Raw genomic sequence first — 24214 nt, forward strand, 5'->3', positions numbered from 1 at the left:
TGCTGTGGCTCCCGTCTACGTTTGTGTCTGAGGTCTCGGACAAGCGTGGATAGAAAAGTGGACTGGAAAGGTCGCTCGGGTGGCGGGGGACGTGACAGGGGGATACCGGCGGTATTGAAGATCTGCTTCAGAACAACGGCGGGTGGCCTAGATGCCAGGTACAGGGTTGAGAAGGTGGTGAGGCGTGGTACCGGTACTCAACACGCTGTTGATCCAAGGTAGAGGAAGAGCGAGCTGTCCGCAGTTGATTAACTAAGTGGTTGAATACTGATTGGAAAGCGAGGGTGAGAGGAAGGAGGCAGCGAGCAACCGGAGAAGAGAAAGGCAGGCTCGAGTCTAACGAAGAGAAGAGCAGGCCATTGGAGCTATAAGAGCCTGGATAGTAGTGGTTAACACCGAGGCTATGCAGAACTTGAACTGAAGAAGCCGAGTCAGGACAAAGAATGTCTTTGGGACAAATTTCGAAGGCGTGTGTGGGCTCTGCATGGTATAAGAAAAACGGATGCGGTGATAACTGGATGCTGGTGATGCTCGACAACTGCTACCTCAGGTACTACACGGGAGAGCATTGGGAGTTAGTACCTGGTCCCAGGTCTCGGTAGGTAGTAGCAAGCTAGTAGCAAGCTAGGTACTATGGGTATGACCTGCCAGTGTGCGTTACGCTGACGCAGGCAAGCCCGCGTCGGTCCCAACTCCAAAGAATGTGCCGGCCGCTAGTCCATTTGAGGCATGGCTTTCACACCTTATCTACAGCAGAACCACTCACACTGAGTAAACTCAAACCAAAGTGGCCGCTAGTCCCTAATGGTCTTTTTTTGTCGTACTCCGCAATGCGCGCTTTCAAGATGCAGCTCCCGCCTGCGCCCGCTGCCAACCAATGTCGGCTGCCAACTTTCTTTGCAGTGCCTCCTCTTTTCATCCATAACGTGTCCGCAGCCTCCACTGTACTCGCAACTTGAGTCCCATTGAATCCCATTGCTTCTCATCCTCTTTTCCTTCAAATACTATGGTGCTAAATTTTCACCTGGCTCCATTATGACTATGCTAACGTACCACCACAGGACCTTGGTTCGTCGTATCCTTCCAAGCTGCTGCTGGCTGACGACCGCTTACAGAGTACCATACCACCGATCAGACACTCTACTTACCCAATCCCTAGCAGGGTTCCCAGCCACTGCGACAAATAGCCACTATCAGTCCGCCCCGGGCCACGCTACCATTTCGCAGCCTGCAACATCCGGTGTCCTCCCACCACGGGAGCACGGAGGCCTTTTCCTCATGCCGTCCCTGGCTAGAGAGAGTCTAGGGCCAAGCTAGAGGCTTGCCAATCGAGATATCGCTTGAGCGAATTGAAAGGATCAAATACACCACACCGTAATATAAACATACCAGTGTCGCCGACCAACCTGTTTCAACCAGGGTTCCCACTTAGCCGCAGGACTTCATTGCGTCGCAAGATGCAGTTCGCAAGAATCACCTTTCTCAGACAGATCCGCGTGGCTGTGACACTGACCCTGGAGTCGATCTCCCTCGAGCCCGATTCACCTACATCGAAATATGCGGTGCCTACGAATGAAGAAGCGCCAGGACCCCTACCCCGTAACCACAGTTCAACTCTTGTCTCTCTCGCAATGATTCATTGACAATCCTGCAACCTGACTGACGCGTGGACTTGTCAGAAACCTCAGCTGGTTTCATGCCGTTATGTTACAGGGTTCAGCCTCACCTTCGTGCACTTCTCTTCTCCAGGACAGGCTCTGGCCCACCCACCCTTCAGAAGCTCCATTATATTGCGTCCTTACTCTGTCGTGGAAGTCCATACAGTCGCCAGCTCGGTCCTAGCTTATCATGCAACCGACCCGCACCTTCGCGCACATTTGCATCATGATATCTGAGACATTCTGCACCTTGCGCTGCGGAACCGTCCAACTTTAACCTCCATTGAGGACGGGGCTCCCTGGTCTGTTGACGGACAGCTTCTATGAGCCTGTTTCTTTGCGGAGAAATGCTCCCAATAGTCGATCCTAGCCTTCGTTATGGACCTGACTATTGTTACAGGCCTTCTCGAGAACGAAGACTCCGAGCTGCAAATAACCAAATTGCTTGCGACCCGGCTGAATGGTGACGATCATTTTGTATCCCCGACTTGTTGAAAGTTGCCAACGTCGTCGACTCCATGTCTACCTCGACCCCATCCTTGCTGGCCTTCCCGATGCAGTAGAATATTTCGCTTCGCTAATCTCGGCTGAGTCAGGAGCTATATGAAGCCTAGAGTCCCTTGCAAACGACTCCGAGGAGACTAGAATGGCCGAGTCTCATACTATCAGTTGTCACCAGCCACATGTCATTCGCCCTCCATGATATCTGGTCCAGGCCAAATGCCATAATGCTTGCACGGAATAGTCCTAGATAGTCCTACTTCTCAACTCGCCATGCACGGGGGCTCGTACCCATGGTACCTGCTTCAATCAACGGACCCTCTGGCTCGACATTGAAACCTCTTTGCGTGCAAGGGATCTGATACAGGGAAAGAGATGCAGCCTGAACTTCAGTAAGAGCTTTGCCTGGCAAATACCGATGGCGTTGCAGCGCAATTTTGCGAACAAACCCGAGTGCAGCTTGCGTCGGACGGAAATACTTCTAGTATCGAAAGTGAAGTTGTCATTTGCTGCTGACGAGATGCGCAGCCGCTTGTGAAGCTGCCCCTTTTGACTTCTCAAGAGCAAAAGGCAAAGGGAGGTTATACCATGTTTTCGCTGAATGATCGGGTGCGCGATTGCAACCATGTATGATGAGTGGATATTCTGGGGCGCCGCGCAGAATCCATCTATTCTGCCTATACCGAGACTGCAGATACTCTGTCCAGCGACCCGTCCAAGCAACGAACGTCAGTGAGTTGTTATTGCCTCTGTCTCACCACGATGATGGAACAACGTGGGATCTCCTTGTTGAACAAGCCGTATCACGGACCTACAGTGGATTTCGGACTTGCGGAACCCTCACCTTTCACCTGGTATGCGCAGACCCGAGCATGTGACTCTTTCAGTCATGGCCAGCGAAGTGAAGAAGCTCGAGATACTCTGAGGCGGTACAGCCACCAACCAGTGTTTCAGATGACCAGGCCCGATCGGCTTTCCCGGACTGACGCAAGACAACACAGATGAATCAGCAGACTCCACGCTGACGAGCCGTCGGGGGTTCATGCCGAGGCAGTCCCAGGCTTTCGCCATGCTATACTACGCACTGAATGAGGAAGAAGACGGACAATAGGCGATGCTGACGACGTTGACCTGTTGGTATAGCGCGACATTGCCGGCCCCGGTTATGGAATCGTCGACTCTCCCACCAGATGCGAACCGACAAAGAACGAGTCGGCTACTGGCGATCAGGTTGGTGGATGACGGCAATACCACAATTGAGCGCTGGCAGATGGTGTTCACATCCCGTATGTTGGATTTGAAAGCACACCGATCTTACTCCCATCGCACGACACTGCTGCACTTGACGGAAACGCGGTCTCAAGCAAACATGTTTCTAGCTATATGGAAGCGAGGACTCCGAGCCGATCCTCACCGAGCCGAAAGCTTCCCAAACGTCCATCAAGCTGAAGGATGATCTGAACCTAGGTGAGGCACCATATCTCGCGAGATCTCGCTCCTTTCCCTGCTTGTATGCACACTCGTTGTAAAACTCTATCTACCCACAATCAGGCAAGCTAAGTCAAGGGCCATCCTTGGACCGGACATCATGTCCAGCCGCCGTATTGAATTGCTATCATCTCCAGCATCCCAACTGCTCATGCTCATGCTCGGATCCAGCAAATCACTTTTCGTGGATGTTCGTCACCGTCAGGGGGAAGGCAGAACCTTCTCACGACCATGCTCGGCACACTCTCGTGCCCACATGCTATGGCCCAGGTCGTGGCACCAATGCAAGCCGGACTACAACTTGTTAGGTGTGCTTTCAGTGTTCCACTGATAGCCCGCTGCATCGCTGAATTTGTAGCCATACGAGGCAGTGAAGTCGTCAAGGACAGCCGGGCCACGGGAGCCTGTGGGAACAAACGGGGTTAGTCACAGTAAGTCTGGTTAGAAGATGGGGACTGAACACTTACCGTATGGGTACTCCATTGGGACGATCTCCTTCTTCTCGTCAAGGTAATGCAGTAGAGGAGTGAAGATGCGCCACGAGGCATCGAGCTCATCGTCACGGACAAAGTTGGAATGATCTCCTTTCATAGCATCAAGAATCAAACTCTCGTATGCCTCTGGGATCTTCAGGTCCGAGAAGCGGCGCCTGTAGGTGAGATCCAATTCGGTAACCACGGTCTGCATGGACAGCCCAGGCAACTTGGAGTTCATCTTGAGGTAGACGGACTCGTTGGGTTGAATGCGGATAACAAGCTCGTTGCGAGGGATGTTCTTGAAGATACCGGATGTGACATCCTTGAACTGGATCCGGATTTCGGTCTTCTGCTCGTTGAGAGCCTTGCCGGCCTTGAGAATGAAAGGCACACCATCCCATCTCTCGTTTTTGACGAAGGCAGCCATGGCGCAGAACGTCGGACACCTGGAGTCTTTGGGCACTGTGTCATCCTCCTTGTATGCCGGTTTGGTGCCATCCAACGATCTGCCGTATTGACCGATGATGACATTCTTGGGCTCAATGGCGGGGATGGCTCGAAGGACTCGGACCTTCTCGTCACGGATATCTTCTGCAGAGAAGGAGATGGGTCGCTCCATGGTAAGGAGGGTGAGGACTTGCAGCAGATGGTTCTGCATCACGTCACGAATAATACCGAATTCATCGAAATATCCACCTCGTCCTTCGGTACCGAAAGGCTCCTTGAAGGTGATCTGAACGTTGTCGATGTGATTGCGGTTCCAGGTGGCCCCGAGGAATTCATTACCGAATCGGAGAATGAGCAGGTTCTTGACCATTTCCTTTCCAAGGTAGTGATCAATACGGAAGATCTCCTCTTCTTTCCAATCGGGCACCAGGCTGATAAGCAGTTAGCAACGGACGGACAATGCCAAACTCCTGTGGTGCACACGTACGCTTTCTGCAACTGCCGCGAGCTGCCCAAGTCCTTGCCGAAAGGCTTCTCTATGATAATTCTGGCAATGCCTTTTTTGGGGTAGCAGTTTCTCTTCAAATGCTCGGAGACTGTGATAAAGACGCTGGGAGGCAGAGCCATATAGAAGACTCTGTTTCCTTCTTCTCGGCCTTGCTCAATATCGAGAATGTGCTTGTTAAGGACCTGGAAAGGCTCGTCTTGATCATACTGTCCGGCAACGTAGCTGCAGATTGAGCAGAACTCTTCGAGTTGTTCCTCGGACTCCTTGGTCGGCGTCTTGATGTAGGACCTGACCCTCTTGAGGAACTCGGTGTGGTCCATCTTGGTTCGAGCATATCCGACGATCTTGATGTCTTTGGGCAGGAATTTGTTGCGGAACTATCACTTCGTCAGCGACTATCACCCCCTCGTGATGCTGCACCTCGAGGTGGACTCACCAGGCCGAACAGGGCGGGGAAGGTCTTCTTCTTTGCGAGATCGCCAGACGCGCCCAGGACTACGATGACGGTATTCTCCTTCAACTCGAAGGTGCTGTGGTAGATTCAAGGTCAGTTTGTCAGATTCACTACAACGTAGTGGGGGGTAGTCAAGCAGCGGCGCGACCGGGCTGGGAGAACTCACCCTGCATTCTCGGGATCATCGGGACGAACGACGGTGTCTGCCATGATGAAGGATGTCGGTGGTAGAGAGGTGAGAGCAGAGATAGAGAAGAATCACGGGGAGCAACAGGAAATTAAACGTTGGTGTATGAGAAGTGAGGGCTGGGGGCACAATGACAAAGCTGCTTCGGAAATAAATGATTTAATTGCAGCAGTAGTCAGAACTGCGGCGGGCTTTCTCTCAATGGATCGCCGGGTATGAGAGGTTGTGGTGGGGCAGCGAGGAATTTGTGAGAGTGTAGAGTTGAGCCTGAGCTGCTGTTGAGCTGTTGTGAGTTGTGGGAGCGTTGTATGGCGTAGTCGTTGTCCGCTTGCGCCGGGAGTTGACAGCTTGCGGCCGCCCCTCAGTAATAATGGCCTGTGACAATTGGAGGACAGGGTGCTCAATGCTGCCTGGAGCTGCTAGTTGTAGAGACCTTTACTCTGTAGTCAGTTCTGCCGGCACTGAGCCCTGACGTCAACCGGAGTCTGCGTCCCGCTGGTGTTTAGGACTCTCTTATTAATACGGCGAGATGAGCAATATCGAGTGCAGTACAGAACACAGAGAGAGATATCACTGTTCAGGGGAATCAACTCATTATTAACGCCCGTTATATCCTGTTCTCCTGCACTCAATCTGTCGCCACTACTCCCTCATACCTACCTAATCAGTCCATGTAAGCAACAGCACCAACTTGAAGTGGTATATAGCAGCTACTACTTGTACTGATTACAGCCTCGCTTCTTCCCTCTCAGGCTACAGTTGAGTGCATCTATCCATTCCAAGATCCCAGTTGAGTTGCGGCGGAATCCTCGGCTGGCCTACTACTAGCAGTAAATGGGCCTCCTTAGCCCTCGACAACCCTGCGCACCGCCGCTGAGAAGGAAATGCTTCGTCATGCTTGCATCATTATGTAATCGAGCTGATTATGCAAATATTCGTTTTCTGCTGTTGCCAACTGCGGTGGGATTGGTGACACTGGTCCTACTAGTATTTCGGTTCTTACCACAACATGAACTGCCACTCTAGGTGCGCACTGTGGATGTGAGAGAGTCCTTTCTGTAAGGTTGCTTTCCCTGCGGCAGCGCGGGCACCCACCGGAGTACTCTCCTCCGGAGGAATACCTGAAACTTGGGACATCGGCACGGGTATTATGAGATCTTATCTCCGAAAGCATCTTGTCGACAGCTGGCAAGCAACTTGGCAACAGGTGTTAAGCAGGCTCTCGTCACTAGGAATCGTAGATTGGGGACTATATGCCATTGGTTCGAATTCCCCGGTCTGCGAAGGTCTGCAAACCGCTTCAGATGGCCGCTTGACGCATTGGAATGTTCAAAATAGAGGCCAGACTGCGAGAAGAACAACTTGAATCCGGACCTCATTGGGGGGGGGGGAGAAGATTATTGTTCGATGGGCTCTAGTCCGAATGCAGCAAATCCGGCCGCAGTCACGTGTGGCCGCGGCTGCGGCTTGAAATCTTGGCGCTGCCACCCGGATTCGTCCTAGTGCACACACAACCTGAAGCCCACCTGCAATTTTCGTGACTGCGGCCTCAACCTGGGAGCATTTCGACGACGAGCAACCAGAGACAATCTCCCTTCGACCAGCATCGTTCTCGGACGCCGACTTTCCTTTCCGCCTCGTCCCTTTTGCACAGCAACACCGTCAAGATGGTCGCCGACAGCAATCACCGATGTGAGCACACCCGCACCCTTGACTGCCGTCGAGGGCGCCTTCTGGAGATCATGAGCAGTAGATGGAAAGTGAGACTGACGCTTCTTCTCTCCTGCAGTATACGTCAAGGGCAAGCACTTGTCTTACCAACGAGGCAAGCGCAACACCAACCCGAACGTCTCTCTGGTGAAGATTGAAGGAGTCGAAGACACCGAGGCCGCAAAGTACGTTTTTCTTTTCTGAATACCTACCCAAGACACACGACAACGAATACACGCAAGAGAGGGATCGGCGTAGATGCCGTGTGTTATCGGAGCGAACTGGCATCATGACATCTTGTTCACGCATTGAGGATCATGGGAGGGTGACTGACATTCATTGGTGGTTTAGGTTCTACCTGGGCAAGCGCGTCGCATTCGTCTACCGAGCCTCGAAAGAACGACGGGGCAGCAAGATCCGAGTGATCTGGGGCAAGATTGCTCGACCACACGGAAACAGCGGTGTCGTGCGAGCCAGATTCAACCACAACCTGCCGCCCAAGAGCTTCGGTGCTAGCGTCAGAGTCATGCTCTACCCCAGCTCGATATGATTTGCTTTTCCTTTTCGCCGGGGAATGGAGGAGGGCGGTGTGCGAGGCGTGAGAATTGATGCGCCGCGGTGGAGGTCGTTGAATGCAACGGAAATGCCAGCTGGCAAGGTGTCGCTACCGGCTGGGACGTACTTCGAGGATGCGATTCCAAAATGAAAGGATGATCGCCATCGGAGAAGGAACGAATTATTGCATGGCACGGTACGGACAAGACAACTTTTCAGTTTCGAGCGCACTGTTTTCTATGCGCGGGAATGAACCAAAAAGAAATTCTTCAAGCTTCTTCCTCTGAGTCGATGAGTATTTCGAGTTATGGATTTCTTCCTAGACCACCGCCCGCTGCGACACCCGGCAAGTTGGCCACCTTGTGGGCGGTTGATATTTTCAGTCCAGACGAGTTCATGCTGGTGAATAGTTGGTGCATGTTGTTTGATTCTTCTGCTTTCTTCGTTTTGCCCAAGTCGCTACATTTTCATGCTGATGGAAGGCTCAAGTATTGGCTTTCCGCCTTCTGGTTCCTTGGGCCGGTGCCGATTATCTCATGGTCTACTCCCACAGGTGTCGGAGTCTATGCACATTGACGTAGCTGAGATATTGTCACATTACCCCCATGCCCGCCTCGTATGCCCGTGGGCTTTGATCTGTTCGTGATTCCCAGAGCGTTGTCATTCCTGGGATCAACTCTCGTTCATCTCGTTGAGCAGCGCGCCCTGCAACCAGAATCTCGAACGTGACGGATCAGCGCAAGGAGCCAGATCCGCAAAAACGAGCCCGCCATGCGTGTTTGCAGTCATCATTAGAGCGTGATCAGATCGCTACGGCACGAATCTTGCACGACGCCTTCCCTCTTGAAGTAGGAGATTAGGATGGTGGTTCGGCGCCGGTCGATCCTGATCGTGCTATATTGCTAAGAGTGTTGGTCTCCACCAACCCTACAATAGGTATTGACACCCCGGCACTGACTTGGTATTAGAGGGCAGGGCCAAAGTAACAGGGAGAAAGAAGGTGAATTATGAGTAGTATTAGAGTGCACACGACGTGCGTATCATGCAACCAGACTATGCAAGCCCAAAGCCTGGTTGAAATATTAATGACCCATCTCGAAAGCTTCGACGAACACTGTCAATGACAGTCAGCCTTGCTGGCCCTCATCGACTCTCAGGAGGTCTCTCGTCAGCGTTTCGCACCGGAAGCCGTTTTCCGCACTCGAGAACATCGAACGTTTGCTCCGAGATTTGCAAACACCACCCCCTGCCTCATCTGCTTAGCATGCCCACGTCGTCTAGAGTGAACAGGTTCGGACACCGTCTGAGACAATACCACCTCAAGGCATATTGTAAAGCTCAAATGCTTTGGAGACCGTACGTCGAGGCTCGCTCACCATATCTATGGGGTAAACGTTGTTCCGGTATCCTGGCTCTCTTTGCATGACCAATATCTCAGAGGTGGTGATGCATTTCCTCCGGAGAGGAGGTGGCCCCAGGAATGACGGGCCATTCCCTTGGGCGAAGTGTTGGTGCTTAGATCGCACCGGGTTGGGCGACATTCTGGTCATGGTTGACTTGGGGTCGTGCCTTGCTCAAGTCATCCTTCTCAGTCTCCTGGCGGCTTCTGCTGCGATGATTGAGCAGATTGCGCCGACGAACAAACAGATAGCAATCGCGTTGGGCGCATTCTTCTTCAGACTTAACCAGCGATGGTGGTCAGGATCCTCGTCAGCCACGACATCATCCTTGTTCGGCTCAAGAAGTGTGAAAATGATCCAGCTGAGGAATGTGCCGACAAATTGAGGCAATGTCGTATAGACATTCAACACGCCCAGGTAGACGCCTGCAAGCTCTCCAGTCGATGAATGTGCTCCATGATCACTGGGATGATTGATCATGAGAACCCCTTCGGAAAGCCCACGGCGTCTTTGCAGTGCCTCCTCCATCTCAATGTCTTCATCTCCTTCTTCGATGCTACCGCGGACAGCGGTGTAGCCCGGAGCAGTGGGACCGTGTAGCTGCGCATGAGGACCCGCGGAGATCTTGTTGATTTCAACTCCGAGCAGCCCAAATGGAGCCCAGCATGAAACCGCCCAGGGAACGCCGCACGAAGCAACAAGGGCGGTCGCAGAGGCCAGACTGTGGACCCAAGGTGCGCAAATTGTGATCATGGCAAACAGCAAATTCGACCACATCCATGCAGAGGTCAAGTCGGGTTGGAGAGTATATGCCTTCATCAGGAGGATCTGGGCGGTTTTCGTCAATGCTCGAGGCGGGCGAGGAGTGAACTTTTCTGCTGCTGCGTCCGGGGTTCGGATGATGTAGGGCAGTATCACGGACGAGCAGAAGGTGATCAATGAAAAGAGTACCAGTGACACACTCCCGAGTCTGCCAATGTTTCCCAGGGCATCGTGCTCGTCTTTCTCGCCGGGCTCAGGCGCTGGGTGTTCGTACCGATAATACACCTCTCCCACAAACGTACTCGAGTAGAAGAGGAATGGAAACCTATCCAACAGATCGTCAGTTCTGGTCACGCACCAGCTCGAGGGACGAATCACCACTTACCATCCCACCCAATTCCAGAACTGTACCCAACAAATGGCCTTGATTCGAGGCGGAAGATGCGTGGTTCTCTGCCACAGGTTCGCAAGAACGTCCTTGATGGAAGTCTCGTCATTGTCTCCTGGCAGCCTTACTCTCTCTGTAACAGCCCACGAAGTCACGCCGACCGTGCCCCAGAGTGCCAGCGCCGAGATGACTGTCATTTTCTTGAACTGCGTGTCTCCTCCTAGCCAAGGTGGGAATATCTTCACTAGGTCAAAGGTGCCGATGAAATATCCTAGCAGGTGTCCAGCCGCAGTGAGCCGGGATGCCCATGCCGACCCTGCTTGCTGCTGTGAGATTGGCAGTGTATCGACAATGAGACTTCGACTGCAGGCTTGGACCGCATTGACCGAGAAATCGAGAGCGTAGATACAGAGTACCGCGACTAGGATTGTGACACTTTTCTTGGTCTCCCCTTCCGCAATGAACAATCCCACGGCTTCAGAGGTCCAGCCCAGCAGCAAGAGGCCGAGGCCGGTAATGAGCGCGCCAATAATCATATATGGTCTGCGTCTGCCATATCTTGAAGTCGATTTGTCCGCATAGGCCCCGACTATGGGTTGCATGATCAACCCCGACAGTGGTCCGGCGATCCATACCAGCGACGTCTTGGATTTCGTGAGACCGAGTTGGAGGAGGTACGGAGTGCCATCTGTGACATGAGGTCAGTCCGGTCTGTGTAACGCGATCAAGCGGTGTTCCTCACAGGTCATCTCAATTCCCCAGGTAAATCTGTACGCGGTATTAGCGGGGGGTAGATCTCAGCAAGGATGCGCCTCAGCCTCAATGTACTGTAGTCCAATCAGACAGAATGTGAGCAAGCACATGCGCATGGATTCTGTCGAACCCTTGACTGCGGGCGTGCCGCTCCATGATGCACCGGCAGTCCTCTGCATCTCATCAGCAAACCGCGTCGGTGAGAGTTGTCGGTCTCAGGGACAGGGTTGCCGCGCGTGTTCCTGGCAGCTTGCCCAAGGCTTGAACTCACTAAGTGACGGAGCAGCAGTGAGTACAGCAACAGTGTTCAACTGAAGGGCACTTGACGGATTATAACTGTCATGATTCGAGAAAGGGGCTTTGTTGTACGTAGTAACAAGACAGGATCGCACTATACGCGTATCCCGCCGCCGGAGTTTGGAATTATTTGACGTGTCCCTAATTTGAGGGGTTGCAGTCTGTGGAATCTGTTCTAACGATGCAAGGTTGGTTACAGCTAGCTAATTGGATTGCATTAGCTACCCCGTACTAGAGGCCTGGTTGGTCTATCTAAGACGGTTTGTAAGACGTTCTACCTGACGGACAACTTCTTGAAACTCTGGTGATCCTCCTTTATTTGGTGTAATCATCCGAGGTAGCTCCAGCACCTGAGTCAAATCAGCCAAATCCTTCGGTGCGCTTCATCTTAGACGGCCGCACCAGAGATGAAGAACCACTTGTCAACACTTCCATCGATCGGCGCAGGAGGGAGGTTCTGGCCAGGAGGAATCTTTGAGAGCTGAGACTGGTCGACGCGGTCTGGGGAGCTGGTGTTTGTGACATTTGCGAGGCTGATGTCACCACGTTGCTGCTTGCCAGTGATCAAACGTTCCCAAGCATCACTGCATTCGCGGATGATCTCCTCGGCATACTTCTTGTTCTTGCACTCGCCACTGAATGCAAATTGGTTCTCGGGCTTTCCGTCTGGGATCTTGTAGATACGGAACCACTCGTTGGTAGCGCGGAGAAGGCCAGGCAGATGACGCTCAACATCTTCAATGTCGTTCAACTTGGGAGCAAGAGGATCGTGGATCTAATATGGACATTGGTCAGAATGCGGGGGTTTCACAGGTAGGATCTTTCCAACTCACATCAATGACAATGATCTTCCAATCTGTCTCTTCCTCATCTAGCAATGCCATAACACCAAGGACTTTCACTTGCTTGACTTGTCCAGTGTAGCCAACAAGTTCACCGATCTCACAGACATCCAGCGGGTCATTGTCGCCCTTTGCCTTGGTCTCAGGATGGACAACATTTGGGTCCTCCCAGGTCTACCACTTGTCAGCCAATTCGAGGAGGCATAGTGACTTCCACTCACTCTTGGGAAGGCTCCATAGTTCCATAGATAGCCTTTGTGAGGAAAGCAGTTGCGCACAAATCGAAGTTTGCCTTTCTTGACATCTTGTTTGATGGGGTTCCTGTGATTACTTGCGTCAGGCCTTGCGTGTTATGAGGGAGTTGGAGGTCACATCAGCGTACAGGAATTCCTCTTTGGAGATCTGATCAAAAGTTAGCACGTTCATTCAACGCATTGGCAGACTGCGCCAAACGCACCTCAAGCTTTGCATTTGTCCACCTGGGAATCTCAACGACCATGTTCAGAACCGTCTGCTGCTCGTTGGCATAGAGCGGGATGTCATGGAACGGCGAGACAGGAACGCCATCCTTTTCGATGTAGCATCTGTATTCGTTTGTGTGGAGAGCACCAATCTTCCGAGTCTGGTACTCGGAGGGCTGCTTGCTGTAGGACATGCTGGCTGTAGTGGAAGACGACGAGGTAGCAGTAGCCAGGTGTCGAGCAATGGCTTCGGAGCGTTGAGAAGCTATGGTTGTGGATGTTGGACGGGGAAGAGGAGGAGAGATGGATTTTTGAGTCGACGTGGTGGGAGCCAGGGCGCGGGGCGTTGAGGATTGGCGGTGAAATGACGAATATCTGTGACTGGCAGGAGGAAAGGAGCCTGAGATGCAGCTGCAGACTCGCGGGTTCAGTTTTCGCTTGAATGAATGACTGAAGATGGCAACGGCAGATGGAAGCATGTGCATGAAGAAGACAGAAGCAGGACGACTGTCAGGATATCAATCAAGATAGCTCGTCGGCCCTATATCTCATTAACGGGATTGTTCTCTTTCCACCTCGGTCCTTTTTCCAAAGCTTTGGCGATTGTAGGCACTGCATCGAACCCCGAGAATTTGTCGTGACCAGAATACGGTAATTAATTACACCGCCATTGCCTCTGCCATCTTTCCTCTATCAGCACGTGACCAGCTCAGATTTCTCGATAAGTTCGTCGACTGCATCTCTTGCAAAATGCGCGACCAAAAACAAGTCTGAACGACGAAGACGTTCACTGCTCATTGCAACCTCCACATGACTGTCGGCCATGCTGCTCGGCCACAGTCTCTGCTACGACGCGCTCTATCCATCTTGACACCGTTTCGCTCACTTTGGCCCACATCCGCCAAAATGACATCGCTTCCACCCGCCGACCAGTCTCCTCAGAGCGCTCCTCGAGTGCCCATCCCAAGAAGAGGTGTCGATTATAGAGGCAAAGTGGTACTGGCTCCCATGGTGCGGTCGGGAGAATTGCCATCGAGGTTGCTGGCACTGAAATATGGGGCAGACCTGGTATGGGGTCCAGAGACAGTTGATCGATCCATGATTGGTACGACCCAGAAAACAAATCCTCGGACAGGCTGCATAGAATGGACCAGATGTTCGAACAACAACAAAAATTCCAAATCAGACGTGCCGCCAAAAGAGTCAATCATCTACCGCATCGACCCCATACGAGAATCAGACAAATTAATCTACCAAATCGGAACTGCATCGCCTGACTACGCCGTCCAAGCTGCCACCCTTGTTGCGCCCTATGTGCGCGGAGTCGATGTGAATGCAGGCTGCCCCAAACCATTCTCTACCTCTGGTGGTATGGGTGCAGCGCTGTTACGGACTCCCGACCTGCTGTGCGACATCCTGACAGCGCTCGTCACGAAAGTCGGCATCCCTCACGAAATCGGAATCAGCGTCAAAATCAGGCTCCTCGAGACCCCGGAGTTGACGTCTACGTTGGTCAACAAGCTTTGCAAAACTGGTATTGTGGGCTTGACCATACACTGCAGGACAACACCTATGAGACCGAGAGAGCGCGCGATTCGTGATCAGCTCCGCATGATTGGTGATATCTGTAGAAGCCATGGAGTGGCATGCCTGGTGAACGGAGACGTGACGTCTCGAGACCAAGGGCTTGCTCTGGCAAAAGAGTATGGCGTGGATGGAGCAATGATTGCTACGGCTGCAGAAGCCAATTCTTCCGTATTTCGCTCTGAAGAGCAGGGTGGTGTGGCCCCCTGGCATGAAGTCGTTGAAGAATATCTGCGGCTCGCAATGAGCGTGGAAAACAAATTCGGCAATACGAAATTTCTGCTGTCGCAGCTCATGCCGGGCAAGAATCCTGGCTATCAACCTGTGCAGATGTCACGAAGCTACAGCGAGGTGGTGTCGATCCTTCAGATATCTGATGCAGAGATGGTGGAGAAAGCCAAGGAAGTCGATCATCTGCTCAACCTTGATGTCCCGAAAATCACCAAGACCGATATCAAACGTCAACACAAGCAGCAGAACAGGGAGAGTTACCAGAAGAAACAAGAAAAGAAGAGAGCATTGGAACCGAATGACACTTCAAATGGCCAAATCGAAAGTCCAAGTCAGGAGCGGACGAAAAAGCAAAAGGGGGAGATAGCTGCCGAGAATGCAGGATTTGATGGTGTTGGGCAAGGAGCTATGGCAGTCGCGGCATGAGGATGCAGGCACTGAGAAGTCCTGTATCTGCCCGCTACAGGGCTTTTGGCTGCAAGGCTTTTGATCAGTCAGTTATGATGGAATGTACCGGCAATCCGCAGACGGGACACTTCTGTCTAGGGCATGAAGGGGCTGACCTCCGTTCACTCGGCTCTTGAAGTGGTATGTTCAACAGAAGTACCAGGGCGATTTACTCCGGCATGTCAGTTCCCATTCAAGGGCGGCCGTCGACTCCAAAGACGACTGAAGAAGGTGCTCGAATGAAGAGAGATACGCATCATTGAAACGCGATGGTGGGTAAGCCTGGACATCTTCTACTACTGGTGTGTATAATGTAAAACTTCGTTTCAAGCAGAAGTCATTTCGCAGTGAGCGCTTCACCCCTATATACATATCACTCGTTCCTCCACGCAGTACATTACCAAACGCCATGCTTCTTTCAGTCCGGTGCCTACAAGACCGGATGTGGGTGTCCATCTCCTTGAACGCCAGGAGCAGCCACTGTCCATTAGCGTTCGCTGTTATGCTCATGCTTTCTCTTTTGACCCGAACAGACTTCCTCAGCCACTTGAAACCGGAGTGTCCCCCATCACTTGTGCTGTCAAAATACTCGCTGATCCGTTGGAGCCAAGGCGGCCTCTGCTCCAGGTCTGCAGACACAACTTCTGCGTGAAGTAGCTCGAGTGGGTTGACCAGAGCGTGGGAGCTCTGTAGTGATCTGCGCGCGCATGGACAGGCGGTCTCAATTGCCGAAGATCACGCCAAATAGGTCGACTTGGCCGCGCTTGGCCTCTTCCTCAAGAACGTGGACCGCGTGGTCTGTATTCCAATGCATTTGAATCAAATCAACCGGTTAACTCTTCTTTCCTGGCCAATCCTCTCGCATGCCTGTTTACTTCTTCGACAATATCTTTCAACCCAGCTCTTTTCGTCTTCTGAGCCTTGCCATCCGCCCCCGAAGCTTCAGCTTCCCATGTATAGTTCATCGTCTTGCCATCCTTCAACCCTAGTTCCAGCAGGGCCGGCGCCTTTGATGTACGAGGATATTGTATTGCGCTGATCTTGATGGTCTTGTGCGCTTCCGGCGGCAGAAGATTGAGGAACAACCTAGGCACCCTCGAAGTAGCCTGGAAGGGGTTGAAGGCGACTTTGATCGACGTTAAATAGGTTGTGATCATTATGAAAGCGTTCTGCAGATCGTGAAGAATTGTAGGCGCACTCGGTGTATCTAGTCGAACGGGTACTCGGTATCAGAGAGGGCTGTAAACGTAGAGCAGTGATGTGAAACAGAGATCACGCCACAACTCTAGAAGAAATAAGACCAAGGTTAACCTCTTGGTGGTGGTGGTGGTGCTTTGTATAGACGTACTAGTAGACAGCATCCGAACGTGAGAAGCGCTCCTATCGATCTTTCGGAGCAAATTCGCGTTAGAGAATTCCCGCCTGTTTGTTCTGTTTGCACTATTCGCGAACCCCGTCAACTTGAACTGCGATACTCTTCGTTCCTCACCTTCTGAAAGTACACCTATCACAGGTAGACCAGTATGTCTGCTTCTCTAACACAACGACTGCAGACCCTCGCAGATGCGCATAGAGAGACTCTAAATCTGATCCATGAACTGCGAAAGTTCTCTCCCACCTCATATAGTCCCGAAGACCCAGAAGACCGGCGAGTCGAACTTGCGACCGAGATTCATGACAACCTGAGAGAACAAGAAGATACGCTAGAAATCTTGAGGCAGGAACTCGAGGACGATGCGGTACCGGCACATCGGCGTGATCCTATTCATAGAGGACAAAGAGACAGCGAGCACGAGCGGAACGCAGACTTACTGGCCCGGCTTGAGGAGGACTTGAAGATCGCCAGGGTCGATTTCAGACGAGCCCAGCTCGAAGCGAAAAGGAATCTCGAGAAGGAGAAGAGAAAACAAAGGGAGCAGCTATTCACAGATCGGAAGAACGATGGGCATCCTCGGATGCGCCCTACGCACGAGAAGTTGACGCAAGATGAGCTCGCCGTGCGCGCGGCGGACGATGTTACCATGGCACTACGACGTGTGCATAACCAACTGGAGGGAGAGCTAGCGCAGTCACAATTTGCGCAGCAGACACTAGAAGAGAGTCAACAAGCCCTCGAATCTCTTACCGAGAGTTACTCGGGGACGACCGACTTGTTGAAGGCTTCTCGAGGCTTCGTCACTCAGCTGGTACGCAGCACCAAGTCAGACACCTGGTTTTTGAAGAGCTCCTTCTATTTACTGGCCGTGACGATATGTTGGCTTTTCTACAGAAGAATCTTGTATGGACCTATGATGCTGTTCATCTGGTGGCCGATACGGATCCTGTTGTGGTCTCTATCAGGTCTGGGGTCGGCCATTCTTGGTCGGCCAGATATTGCACCATCGTTTGCTAAAGCTCCATCCTTGTCGATATCGATGCCTGGAACGAAGGCAAACGGAATGCCGACGCTCAATCCAAAGATGCGGTCGCAGAGAGTGGAATTACCGGCCAAAGGTGCGGGATGGGACAGACGACCTGCTCAGCCATCAGTCAATGCGGACAGTATTCTCGAGAAGGTCGGCCGCATGATTGAAGAGACAAGCACTACTGTTGACTATATGGCAGAAGGGCAAGAGAAAGAGAAGGCGCAAGACGAACAGCCCCGGAATTCTTTGAAGCGAATGATGGAAGTGGAGGTGGAAACCGCCACAACGAGGGATGAATTATAGAGACGCAATAGCATCTTTAGTCCATTCCAGCAAGTATGGACATGTTTGGGGCAGGAAACGAGCTCTTGCGCTCACAGGGTTGGGCTGTACTACAATAATAGATGCCGTAGCGATTTGGGAATGGTGGCCTCCTGATCTCACAGCCTCGTCAGTCGCGTGCAGGGGGTGATGCGCGCCAAGCCCACTATACGCGGTCTCCGCAGTTGAGCGCGTCGCAGTCTACAACTTTTGACGTCCGCAGTCAATGAACTCCATAACTAATTTGCGCCTCCTTGCCATTCCTCGATATTGTCTCTTGTATCGTTTCGCTTCTGGCTGTCCACCGTCCACCTCCCATTAGACTTCTAGAAGTAGGACCAAAACCAGCCTCTGCTGTTCCAATCACTCGCCCGGCGACTGTCCTGGTGACGCCAACCGAAGCTGCGAGGCCCTGACCATGGCGAACTTTTTCGACAACAAGGCCCGCGCCGCCGCCGCCTCGAGCTCGAAGTCAAAGCCCAATGAGCCCGTTGGCCCAGCACCCGCACTGGTACCCTGGGTGGAGAAGTATCGACCCCGGAGCCTCGACGAAGTGAAGAGCCAGGATCATGCCATTGACATACTGCGGAGGATGGTGAATGCATCAAACTTGCCAAATCTGTTGTGCTACGGGCCTCCCGGAACGGGGAAAACGTCCACGATCCTAGCCTTATGCCGAGAGCTTTTCGGGCCGGAACTCATGAAGCATCGAGTCCTCGAGCTGAATGCTTCAGATGAACGCGGTTTGAGCGTTGTTCGAGAGCGAGTCAAGGGGTTCGCGTCTCAACATCTCGCCAATCCTACTCCACAGTATCGAGAAAAGTATCCTTGTCCACCGTTCAAAATTGTGTTACTGGACGAAGCGGATCAGCTCACGTCGGACGCTCAGAGCGCTCTTCGCAGAACTATGGAGACCTATGCTCGGACAACCAGGTTTGATCTACCGATTAAAGCACTTCATCAACCGTAATGCTGACTCGAGTCCAGGTTTGCTTTGTGCTGCAACTACGTGAGCCGCATCATCGACCCGATTGCTTCCCGATGCTCGAAGTATCGGTTTCGAGCTCTTGAGGGCAGCCAGGCAACAGGTCGCATCGAGGAGATCCTGACTGCAGAAAACGTAAAGTATCAGCAGGGTGTGGTTGAAAGAGCCCTGCAGGTTTCCGACGGTGATCTTCGAAAAGCCATTACGATTCTCCAGAGCGCTGCGCGACTCGTGGGAGCAAGCAACACTGATTCAAGTTCGCGGACACGCAAGAATGCGAGGACCATCTCCGAAGATTCCGATGAGGAGATGGAGGATGTTGACCCAACAGCCGTGTCGTCCGGGAGTATCAGTGTAGCTGACATCAACGAACTTGCCGGGACCTTTCCCCCGGAGTCGACCGACAAACTTCTCGGCGTCCTGAGGAAGGGCAACACCAGCAACTATAAACGCATAGCCGCCGAGATAACAGACATCACGGCCTCAGGCTATGCCGCGAATGAGCTGTTGTCCAGTCTGTACTCCAAAATCATCTTCGACGACTTGGTGGACACTAAGAAGAAATACAAACTCACTCAGATCTTCTCGGAGTTCGACAAGAGGCTCGTTGATGGAGTGGACGAGCAGCTCTCCATGCTGGACATGACCTGTCAGATCGCTGGTATATTGGCCGCATGATTGAGAAGATGGTTGCATTCATGGAGGACTAGGCGGGTGCATGCCGAGAGAAGGCATGAATGAAAACATGGCTGACGACGGATGGACATATCATATTGCTGCATCAGCGACGGCGTTTGAGGATTCATATCAGCTCTTCTGCGTAAGAGAAGTGCTTACGCACATCTTGTGGCTTATGAGCTATAGCTTGATGGAAACATGGTGACAATTTCGTCGAGACACGTCTGGGATGCCCAGCGCTGCTCCTCCTGTTCAACTATCCTTGATGAGGCACGTAAGCCTCGTGTCTGGATGTTGACTTGCAGCATGAAGGCTACAATCTCCCCACATTTCACTTCCATGCACTTTGGTACCGTACGTCTTTAGGCATTCCATTGATGTAGAACGACATCGGAAACAGGTAGCGCAGACAAGTCGAGAAGGTCACAGATGACAAAGTAACGCGGAGCAAGAAAAATATGCCTCAAGAGATCGCCTTCTTCTTCGAGTACTTACTGTCGGAGATACGAATACTATGACAAGTACGTCCGACATGACGGGTAGGTTGACATTCAGCGTATGACTATAGGCAAGTGGCGATAGGAAATAGGTCTGAGCTTTGCAGGACAAAGACCCTCACAGAAAAGAAAGAGACGCCTGGTGAATGGTATATATATACATCGACGCGATCGGCCTCGAAAGCCTGAGAATGGCCTTGTTTCGAAGCAGGAATCATTCGGCAGTGTCTTGCTGTCAAATCTTCTCTGTGTGTCTCTGATCCGACCAGAAATGATGCTGAATCGCTGCAGAACAGATGACAGAAAGCAGTGCAGTATAGCAAGAGGGCTAGAATTAGGAAAGTACGTCCTGAACAAGGAAAAGGGAAAAGGGACCCCTGTTGCATTTGATCATTCACATCATATCTGGGCCCTCGGCCGCTCTAGGAAAGAACAAAAGCACCGCTTGGCTGCGTCGTGCGAAATCAATGTTGAAACTGAGGTGGACGATTGGTCTCTTTGGGTTCTCCGAAACTGCATCATAGCAGACCGACGTCCGCCAGAACTGTCTCATGGCAGACTGGGGTGGACGGCAATCGAGGAAATGGGTCGAAATGGAGCAATAAACTATCAAGTATTAAAAGAAACTTGCACAATCGATGTCATGACTTCGTACACTGAACCACCTTTCGCATTCCGATGCCGTACAATGACATGGTATGCAGTGGCAGGTTTGGAAAACCTTTCGTCGTCGTCGCCCAGTAATGGCTGCTTCTCGGCGCGCAAATCAAATAACCTCTGCGGGAAGAAGAACTTCCTCAATCAGATCTCAAGACCTTTCATAGAACGCCTACATCACATCGCCTGTTAGATAAGACACCAGGTCGGCGTCGAAAGCGGTGTCTTCAATATTCAGGAGCGCCAAGCGAGTCAAGCATCTCATCAAGCATTGAGTCTTGATGGAATCCCGAGTAGTAATAATATCCTTCTTGGTCGAACTCGTCGAAATCGTCGTACCGTTCGTCGAACTCTTCGGGCCAGGAGTCCTCACTGTCCATGATGTCGCCGTAGCTGTCGCTCTCGTCGTCGTCGTCGTCGTCGTCGTCGTCGCCGCTAAGGTCGTCATTAAGGTATATAGGAACCCGCAGCATTCTGATTGTTCGATCGCCCTCGAAGAAATCCTCTTCCTTGGGCTCAATGTCGGCTCCTTTCAGGTCGGACTTGACGGCGGCTCGCTGCATAGGACATTCTTCACTCCCTTCTCCACGCAGCCACTTCAGCATCATGCTCTTCAGCGAAGAGGCGGGAGGACTGAGATCCCAGCCAACGCGCAACAATTGGGAGCGGGAATTCGAGAAGAAGGCTTCCAATTCCACATCGATCTGGTAGGATCGAATCTGTTTGAACAGACGGATCCAACAGGGAGAAGGCCCGTCGGATGACGCCGGGACTAGCATCATATCTGACATCGTCAAATGTTTCAAGGTATTCCTGTGGTTGCTGATCAAAGCAATCAACTCGTCTTCTTGACCGGGCATGCAGGAGAGATCCAACACAGTAAGATGTGGGAAAACGACTTTGTTGCTGATCTTGCCCTCGCCATCTCTGACAATAGAAGCTAGCCAGGAATGTCCAGCTTGAGAATCGGGCAGGTTGACCCCTTGCTTGGCTGGGCCTGTTAGGGACAAGGTTTGAACCTTCGAAGCAGCAGTGACAAGGCGGGCAAAATTTTGACGCTCGACTAACGAGGGAATTGACTGTGGGGAATGTTCAAAGGATAGACTCAAGTCTTTGAGCTGGCCGAAGACGGTCTGGTACATAGAAAGCTCTTTGATAGCGCCGATCGCGCCTGGACCTCTCAGGAAGGTAGACGAATCGAGTTGGCACAGGGCCAACTCGGAGAGTCTTGTCCCGGCCGAGTAACATGACAGTAACAGCGCTTTGGAGGCCGGGACAAATTCGTGGCGGGGATGAAAACTTGCACCCCTCTCAAGGTCAGGATCGCCAGCACCTGCATCTCTGAAAAGTCGTGAAAGGTAGGACGGTATCATGCCAATCACGGGCATACGTCGATCTGGATCGATCTCACGAGGTAGGAGTTCTTCTATAAAGACTCGTCGTAATGAGGGAAGTACTTTCCAACACTCTGACAGCAGCATTATCTCCAAGCCTTCGTCGCGGAGGGATAGGAGACCATTAGCGGACATTTTGTCTCTGATCGCGTATGTTTGCTGAACCGAGCGACAGGGATGGAGCCCCGCGGTGTATCTCCATTTCACGTCATACCAGATGCTCTTGACATGACGGGCAATTGGGTTGTCCCGCATCAATCGAGCAAAAGGTTCGAGGCAGTCGATATAGGGGACCAAGACCATGCGGCGGAACAGGCAAGGCTCTACGAGCATGGCAAACAGTTTGCAGGCCAGGCGGACATTCTTGAGATGTTCTTGGAGGCGGATATGGTCAAAAATGTTCTGGAGGACCTCGTTGGGCAGTTCAGGGATTCGAGGGCGAGAGGTAGCCGACACCTCCATGGTTGCAAAGGGGTCGAAGTAGAGGAGAAGGAGTGGGTGAGTGGAAGACGAGGAGAGGCGTCTGGGCGAGTCGATGCGATCGATGGAAGCAGAAGAGCGGCTTCTGATGGCACGAAAGCGCCTCAGCCGTCCTTCGCGTTGGAAGTGTGCCACTGACAATCAAGACTTGACTGATCGAGTTCTGTAGATCAGAAGAATATCTTGTGCGTCGATGGGCACGGAAATCGAAGGCGCGTTTGTGAAGAGACGCGTTGAGTGAAGAAGTGCTGCCCCGTAGTATTTACTACGTAGTACTAAGGACAGAGTTACTTGAGCAGCCACCATGAACAATTGATCCATCTCAACGTTCGACAGAACACTTCTGTCCCTGCTATGCCACCTGATTTCCTTGTTAGCTGCTAGAAGACGCTCCTTGCGCTGTCTCAAGCCGCCTGCGCTCACTTTCCTGGTCTTCGCCCATACCTACGTCGCCTTGTATATACAAGGATGGATCAAAGCATCATCGACGGTCAGCTGCTTGATGAAAAGACCTCATACTTCTCCCTATCCACATTCTCCCTCCCGAGTCTCGAGTATAGGATTCAAAAGGTGCAAAAACAACCTGTGGTATGATGTGGCTTTCCCCGATACAATCTGCCTAGCTACCTAGGTATATACTTTGTGGCCAGGTAACAGGTGAGCCAGCAGAGCAATCAATTGCTTTCCGACGGCATGGTACTTTTATGCTTGCACGGACATCATCGTCAGCATCAGGTTCATCGTGGATGTGATATGCCCTCCCATTGCGCCGAATGTCCATGCCAATCTACCCTGAAAAGGTCGCAGTCACACCAACACTATCCTCCCCAGCAGCCTTCTTGTCCAATGCGATGTTGTTGTTCAACTTGGTCGTCTCCTCGTCGATCTTGTCCTGGTTGCTATCTCCCTGTGCGGCTTCGATCTGCAAGGCCAGAACCTCCAACTGCAGCTTCAGCACCTTGTTCTTGATCTTCCCGTTCTGCAGGGCGGTGGTGTCGGTGTCGTCTCCAGCGGCGGCCAGCTGGTCGTTGAACCCGCCTGTGCCGACCTCGGCGTCTTCTGCGGTTTCTCGAGCATCCTTGAGGATTTGGAGGTCGGATGCGGACACAGATGCCAGATCGGAGGTGTCGATCTAGAGAAGAACAGAGGGTATTGTCTGTTAGTTCTTCATTTCCTCTCAAGGATGCTCCAAAGCAAATAACCCCGCGTCCTTCGTGATCTGTGTTACGTACCGGGAATTGGGCATTGACTTCGTCCAGCGCATTGCCCGCCACACCATCTGAGACTTGGAAGTCGCTGTACGGTCGGACAGTGAGGGCGCGCTTGAAATTGGTCCGCATGCCCACAGGACTGGCCGCAGACACCGCGACAATGCTGAGAAGAATGGTTGCCGGGGAGAAATACATGTTGCTGAGGAGTTGACCGTAGACTTGAGCAAATGGATGTTGGCAAAAGAGAAAAAAAAGCTCAAGAGGAGATGCGAAGAACGAGAGAAAAGACAAGAACAAGAACAAGAACGACAGACCAGCTGTGAGAGATCGACGAATATGCAAATGAGACAATGAGATTGAGATCGGTGAGGCGATGCTGGGGATATATAGACAGGTCCCATCTACCTTACTTACTCCCCGCCCCTTTGATCATTCTT

At 52.1% G+C, this 24214-nt stretch overlaps 10 protein-coding genes across 10 annotated transcripts; 4 read left to right on the top strand and 6 right to left on the bottom strand.

Moving 5' to 3' along the window:
- Window positions 1-3941: 3941 nt before the first annotated feature.
- On the bottom strand, window positions 3942-5742 carry A1O1_05188 (glucose-6-phosphate 1-dehydrogenase; the record flags this gene model as incomplete). The annotated part of the gene is made up of 5 exons (XM_007726074.1): window positions 3942-4051; window positions 4115-5001; window positions 5058-5455; window positions 5515-5608; window positions 5699-5742. 5 exons carry the CDS (start codon window positions 5740-5742, stop codon window positions 3942-3944), a joined length of 1533 nt encoding a protein of 510 aa, XP_007724264.1.
- Window positions 5743-7386: 1644 nt separating this feature from the next.
- Window positions 7387-7979, top strand: A1O1_05189 (60S ribosomal protein L33-B; the record flags this gene model as incomplete). The annotated part of the gene is made up of 3 exons (XM_007726075.1): window positions 7387-7411; window positions 7509-7614; window positions 7781-7979. The coding sequence occupies 3 exons, from the start codon at window positions 7387-7389 to the stop codon at window positions 7977-7979; spliced, it is 330 nt and encodes a 109-aa protein (XP_007724265.1).
- Window positions 7980-9558: 1579 nt separating this feature from the next.
- Window positions 9559-11283, bottom strand: A1O1_05190 (uncharacterized protein; the record flags this gene model as incomplete). Its single annotated transcript, XM_007726076.1, has 3 exons — window positions 9559-10471; window positions 10532-11222; window positions 11277-11283. 3 exons carry the CDS (start codon window positions 11281-11283, stop codon window positions 9559-9561), a joined length of 1611 nt encoding a protein of 536 aa, XP_007724266.1.
- A 689-nt stretch (window positions 11284-11972) lies between these two features.
- On the bottom strand, window positions 11973-13081 carry A1O1_05191 (inorganic pyrophosphatase; the record flags this gene model as incomplete). The annotated part of the gene is made up of 5 exons (XM_007726077.1): window positions 11973-12359; window positions 12418-12600; window positions 12648-12747; window positions 12809-12828; window positions 12884-13081. 5 exons carry the CDS (start codon window positions 13079-13081, stop codon window positions 11973-11975), a joined length of 888 nt encoding a protein of 295 aa, XP_007724267.1.
- Window positions 13082-13793: 712 nt separating this feature from the next.
- A1O1_05192 (tRNA-dihydrouridine synthase 2) lies at window positions 13794-15128 on the top strand (the record flags this gene model as incomplete). The annotated part of the gene is made up of 1 exon (XM_007726078.1): window positions 13794-15128. One exon carries the CDS (start codon window positions 13794-13796, stop codon window positions 15126-15128), a length of 1335 nt encoding a protein of 444 aa, XP_007724268.1.
- Window positions 15129-15973: 845 nt separating this feature from the next.
- Window positions 15974-16306, bottom strand: A1O1_05193 (uncharacterized protein; the record flags this gene model as incomplete). Its single annotated transcript, XM_007726079.1, has 1 exon — window positions 15974-16306. The coding sequence occupies one exon, from the start codon at window positions 16304-16306 to the stop codon at window positions 15974-15976; it is 333 nt and encodes a 110-aa protein (XP_007724269.1).
- Window positions 16307-16672: 366 nt separating this feature from the next.
- Window positions 16673-17857, top strand: A1O1_05194 (uncharacterized protein; the record flags this gene model as incomplete). Its single annotated transcript, XM_007726080.1, has 1 exon — window positions 16673-17857. The coding sequence occupies one exon, from the start codon at window positions 16673-16675 to the stop codon at window positions 17855-17857; it is 1185 nt and encodes a 394-aa protein (XP_007724270.1).
- A 436-nt stretch (window positions 17858-18293) lies between these two features.
- On the top strand, window positions 18294-19538 carry A1O1_05195 (uncharacterized protein; the record flags this gene model as incomplete). The annotated part of the gene is made up of 2 exons (XM_007726081.1): window positions 18294-18808; window positions 18863-19538. 2 exons carry the CDS (start codon window positions 18294-18296, stop codon window positions 19536-19538), a joined length of 1191 nt encoding a protein of 396 aa, XP_007724271.1.
- Window positions 19539-20919: 1381 nt separating this feature from the next.
- A1O1_05196 (uncharacterized protein) lies at window positions 20920-22548 on the bottom strand (the record flags this gene model as incomplete). The annotated part of the gene is made up of 1 exon (XM_007726082.1): window positions 20920-22548. The coding sequence occupies one exon, from the start codon at window positions 22546-22548 to the stop codon at window positions 20920-20922; it is 1629 nt and encodes a 542-aa protein (XP_007724272.1).
- Window positions 22549-23353: 805 nt separating this feature from the next.
- Window positions 23354-23972, bottom strand: A1O1_05197 (uncharacterized protein; the record flags this gene model as incomplete). The annotated part of the gene is made up of 2 exons (XM_007726083.1): window positions 23354-23698; window positions 23799-23972. 2 exons carry the CDS (start codon window positions 23970-23972, stop codon window positions 23354-23356), a joined length of 519 nt encoding a protein of 172 aa, XP_007724273.1.
- Between the last annotated feature and the right edge of the window lie 242 nt (window positions 23973-24214).

This window comes from Capronia coronata (genome assembly GCF_000585585.1).
Source record: "Capronia coronata CBS 617.96 chromosome Unknown acBCG-supercont1.4, whole genome shotgun sequence".
Taxonomy (NCBI): domain Eukaryota; kingdom Fungi; phylum Ascomycota; class Eurotiomycetes; order Chaetothyriales; family Herpotrichiellaceae; genus Capronia; species Capronia coronata.